At 48.1% G+C, this 4,534-nt stretch overlaps 1 protein-coding gene across 1 annotated transcript; it reads left to right on the forward strand.

Annotated features, from left to right (window-relative positions):
- Positions 1-204: 204 nt before the first annotated feature.
- LOC113092098 (putative per-hexamer repeat protein 5) lies at positions 205-2,939 on the forward strand. Its single transcript, XM_026257697.1, has 4 exons — positions 205-444; positions 580-660; positions 955-1,737; positions 2,410-2,939. The coding sequence occupies exons 1-4, from the start codon at positions 363-365 to the stop codon at positions 2,766-2,768; spliced, it is 1,305 nt and encodes a 434-aa protein (XP_026113482.1). The 5' UTR covers positions 205-362; the 3' UTR covers positions 2,769-2,939.
- Positions 2,940-4,534: the final 1,595 nt, after the last annotated feature.

Here is a 4,534-nt window from a genome sequence, read left to right on the forward strand (position 1 = left end):
GTGTTGTCTCTGTGTACTGGAAGCTTATGTCACTAAAACAAATTCCTTAGCCTTCAGATAAGAGAGACACCAAACACGTGAATGGTTTAAATGCAGTGTTCACCTCATACAACCCCAATCAAACACACCTGAACAAGCTAATCAAGGTCTCTCATTCAGATTAATAGAAAGCTACTGACAGGTGAGTTTGATCAGGGTTGGAGTTGACCTAATCTCCTTGGATCTTTAAAACCCCATTTACAGAGGATGCTGTTACAACAACACATTTATTTTTGTTAGTTTTGTGTGCTTCAGTGTTTGCTCTTTCTGGCACACCAATTCATTTTCCAGTGGAGACCATTGTGAGATCGTAGGCTGGGAGGATGACAGCTCAAGTGTATTGCTTGTTTGGTTTGGTTTTATTGTGTCTGCTTGGGAGCTTGAACATAACCGATGCTACTGTAGGTGAGATGATCTGTTGACTTCATTACACAGCCTGAAGAAACAAAAAAATAAGTTACTCTGCCTTTTTAATGTAGGAATGGGTAGATTTTTAAAACCGCTTGATTTTTGAAGCAGATAAATGTTATTTGTGTTAAGATTTGAGCCATATTGCCAAGCTGGTGAAGCTGACAGACTTGCTGCCCCATCAAAGATGTTCTTCTGGTGGTCGTGGTTCAAGTGAGTTTCAATTTATAATGGATGTTGGGGGTCCTCCAAAAAAATTAAATGGGTCTTATTTTTTTAAATAAAGGTTTTTTTGTTTTTTAATAAACTTTGCCTTCTGTTATTCTCATGTAAAGTACATTGGAATTCCTCCTTTAATGGTAGTTTAAAACACTGGATGGCTTCACAAAATACACTGGACTAATTCTTGGAATAAAATTATCTTTGTTGTCAAGTCTTTTGCTCTATATTTGACATGGCATACAGTCCATGCACATGAACTAAAGCTGACTGTCTTTGTCCATGCAGTGAAACCAGGTCAATGTCCTGACCCAAAGAACATTCCACTGTCTGCTAAAAACTGTGTCCATGATGGTCAGTGTCCTGACACACAGAAGTGTTGCCCAACAACCAGTGGCCATGGATGCAGTGAACCAAGCGGCCAGGGCCAGGGAAGCTGTCAGAACGCGGGTCAGGGCGCCGGACAGGGAAGTGGACAGGGCCTGGGAAGCGGCCAGGGCGCCGGCCTGGGAAGCGGCCAGGGAAGCGGACAGGGCGCCGGCCAGGGCCAGGGAAGCGGCCAGGGCGCCGGCCTGGGAAGCGGACAGGGCCTGGGAAGCGGACAGGGAAGTGGCCAGGGCGCCGGACAGGGCCAGGGCGCCGGCCAGGGAAGCGGCCAGGGCCAGGGCGCCGGCCAGGGAAGCGGCCAGGGAAGCGGCCAGGGCCAGGGAAGCGGCCAGGGCCAGGGAAGCGGCCAGGGCGCCGGCCAGGGAAGCGGACAGGGCGCCGGCCAGGGCCTGGGAAGCGGCCAGGGCCTGGGAAGCGGCCAGGGAGCCGGCCAGGGTCAGGGAAGCGGCCAGGGCGCCGGCCAGGGCCAGGGAAGCGGACAGGGTCAGGGAAGCGGACAGGGCGCCGGCCAGGGCGCCGGCCAGGGTCAGGGAAGCGGCCAGGGCGCCGGCCAAGGTCAGGGAAGCGGCCAGGGCGCCGGACAGGGCCAGGGAAGCGGACAGGGTCAGGGTAGCGGACAGGGTGCCGGACAGGGTCAGGGTAGCGGACAGGGCGCCGGTCAGGGAAACGGACAGGGCCAGGGAAGTGGTCAGGGTCAGGGAACTGGTTTTGGCCAGGGAACCGGCTACGGCCAGGGAACTGGTAGTGGACAGGGAGTTGGTCAGGGTCAAGGAACTGGTTTTGGCCAGGGAACCGGCTACGGCCAGGGAACTGGTAGTGGACAGGGTGTTGGTCAGGGTCAGGGAACTGGTTTTGGCCAAGGAACTGGTAGTGGACAGGGAGTTGGTCAGGGAACTGGTTTTGGCCAGGGAACCGGCTACGGCCAGGGAACTGGTAGTGGCCAGGGAGTTGGTCAGGGAAGAGGCTACGGTCAGGGAAGCGGCTACGGCCAGGGTACAGGTAGTGGACAGGGAGTTGGTCAGGGAAGCGGCTACGGTCAGGGATCTGGTAGTGGACAGGGAGTTGGTCAGGGAAGCGGCTACGGTCAGGGAAGCGGATATGGCCAGGGATCTGGTAGTGGACAGGGAGTTGGTCAGGGAAGCGGATACGGCCAGGGATCTGGTAGTGGACAGGGAGTTGGTCAGGGAAGCGGCTACGGTCAGGGAAGCGGCTATGGCCAGGGATCTGGTAGTGGACAGGGAGTTGGTCAGGGAAGCGGCTATGGCCAGGGATCTGGTAGTGGACAGGGAGTTGGTCAGGGAAGCGGCTACGGTCAGGGAAGCGGCTATGGCCAGGGATCTGGTAGTGGACAGGGAGTTGGTCAGGGAAGCGGCTATGGCCAGGGATCTGGTAGTGGACAGGGAGTTGGTCAGGGAAGCGGCTATGGTCAGGGAAGCGGCTATGGCCAGGGATCTGGTAGTGGACAGGGAGTTGGTCAGGGAAGCGGCTACGGTCAGGGAAGCGGCTATGGCCAGGGATCTGGTAGTGGACAGGGAGTTGGTCAGGGAAGCGGCTACGGTCAGGGAAGCGGCTATGGCCAGGGATCTGGTAGTGGACAGGGAGTTGGTCAGGGAAGCGGCTACGGTCAGGGAAGCGGCTATGGCCAGGGATCTGGTAGTGGACAGGGAGTTGGTCAGGGAAGCGGCCAGGGAGTTGGCCAGGGAAGCGGTCTGTGATGTGGTCTGGGAAATTGTGGTCTCTGAAACTTTTCTTGGAATTTTGCATAACGTGTACAGAAGATCTTTTCAATTCAGTGCTATGTTCATAAGGATTTTTCCTTTTTTGCTATAACATTTCAGAAAGACTATCTCTGCTTCCTTCCCTTAAATAAAAAGAAAATTGCTTGACTGAAAGTTGTGGTGTTTGACTTTCTAACATAACCCAGTTCTGGCACCAGTGCTTTGTGTAAGTTCCTCTCCATGAGACCTGGACATTTGCAGTATTAAACAATTTTTACACAAAATATGCCACATGTCATGGGGGCTCAAATGGCACCAGCTGTTTTCCGCACCTTCTGCAAACAGTTTTTTTTTGTCTTCTCAAACAAGCCTATGAATGCCTGAGGTCAGGATCTCATTAATTCTGAAATAAAACTCCCAGTGATGGAGAAGAGCATGCTTTTGTGCTTCTGCATTATAAATCAGTGTCATGAGCCTTTTGCACAAGCTGAATAAAGCAAACCAGTAAAGTTCAGATGGATGATGGTTTTAATGGGGGGGTATAGTCGATTATGGTCGTGTGTCTGGCAAGTGTTTTATAATGGACACTCACTGAAGAGGTGTGCTATTATAGGAGTTGGCTGCAGTCAGTGGTGTTTAGATACATCTGAGCAATAACACTAGCTCTGACAGAGTACTGGTCACTGTTGATGACAAGCTGCCTTCAAAATCGGCATGTTTGACAAATTAGGGTTTTTTATTTTTATTTTTGCGCTCGGTTTAATAATTTGGAATGGATCGGTGTATAAACAGTCAGGTTAAGGCGACTGGTATAGTGGTGTTTATCTCCGTGTGGTCTTGTTTGGTATTGCAGCTTGATTTGTAGTTATTTCTATACTGTGCATAGTTTTGATGTCAGAATCAGAATGCAAATCATTTCTGTAGAATACTGTTGTCAAAGATGCCATTTGAAGCTAAACGCAGACATTTAAATGGACAGACTATGGATGAAGCCTGCTATGATTACACTGATTTTAAAGCGTGAATTAGATTTAAACAATCGGCCTACATAATATTCACATATGCAGTTCATAGGGGTCATATTGTATTAACCCTGCAGTTACAGCATGAAATGGACTACTATTTAAACCTATAACATTTAGGCAACCTATTTTATCTCACAATTCTGACTTTTTTATTTTTCTCACAAATGCAAGTTTTTATATCCTGTTTTGCGTGTTGGAAATAAATTCATGATTCTGAGTCGAGGGGAAACATATTTTATATATATATATATATATATATATATATATATATATATATATATATATGTATATATATATATATAAGCTTACAGACCCAAAACTTTTGTAAGGTAAAGTGTATATGTGCGTATATGTGTCCTTTAAGCTGTTCTACAAAAGCAATATCACATTATTTGCATGTTTATCAGCACAGCTATATGTAATTGTAAATATGTATATATCTAGTACCATTATTTTGTGTCCAACATCTATAAGTCGTTTACTTTAACTTATAGTTTTAATTAAATAGATATTTGACACAGTACCTCTGCTTAAGTGTGATTTCTATATACTTTGCGTATGTGTGTATGTACATCAGTCCCTTCTAATGTAAGTACAGTATATCTATGCTTCAGGTAGAGGCTGGAAGATGGAAGATTAATTTCCAAACTCCCAGTGACATGTCCAACTTGAGAGACTGACATCTTTTCACCCGGCCTGCTGCTAATGACATCCATTCCTTTATCCGCTCCCTCTCTC

The sequence above is a fragment of the Carassius auratus genome, unplaced genomic scaffold, assembly GCF_003368295.1.
Source record: "Carassius auratus strain Wakin unplaced genomic scaffold, ASM336829v1 scaf_tig00214472, whole genome shotgun sequence".
NCBI lineage: Eukaryota > Metazoa > Chordata > Actinopteri > Cypriniformes > Cyprinidae > Carassius > Carassius auratus.

Excerpts from the sequence above, each read along its gene's own strand:
- LOC113092098 (XM_026257697.1), top strand. The coding sequence starts at position 363 with ATGACAGCTCAAGTGTATTGCTTGTTTGGTTTGGTTTTATTGTGTCTG. Across the intron at positions 445-579 it reads CATAACCGATGCTACTGTAG|ATTTGAGCCATATTGCCAAG; the intron begins GTGAGATGATCT and ends ATTTGTGTTAAG. Across the intron at positions 661-954 it reads TTCTGGTGGTCGTGGTTCAA|TGAAACCAGGTCAATGTCCT; the intron begins GTGAGTTTCAAT and ends TTGTCCATGCAG.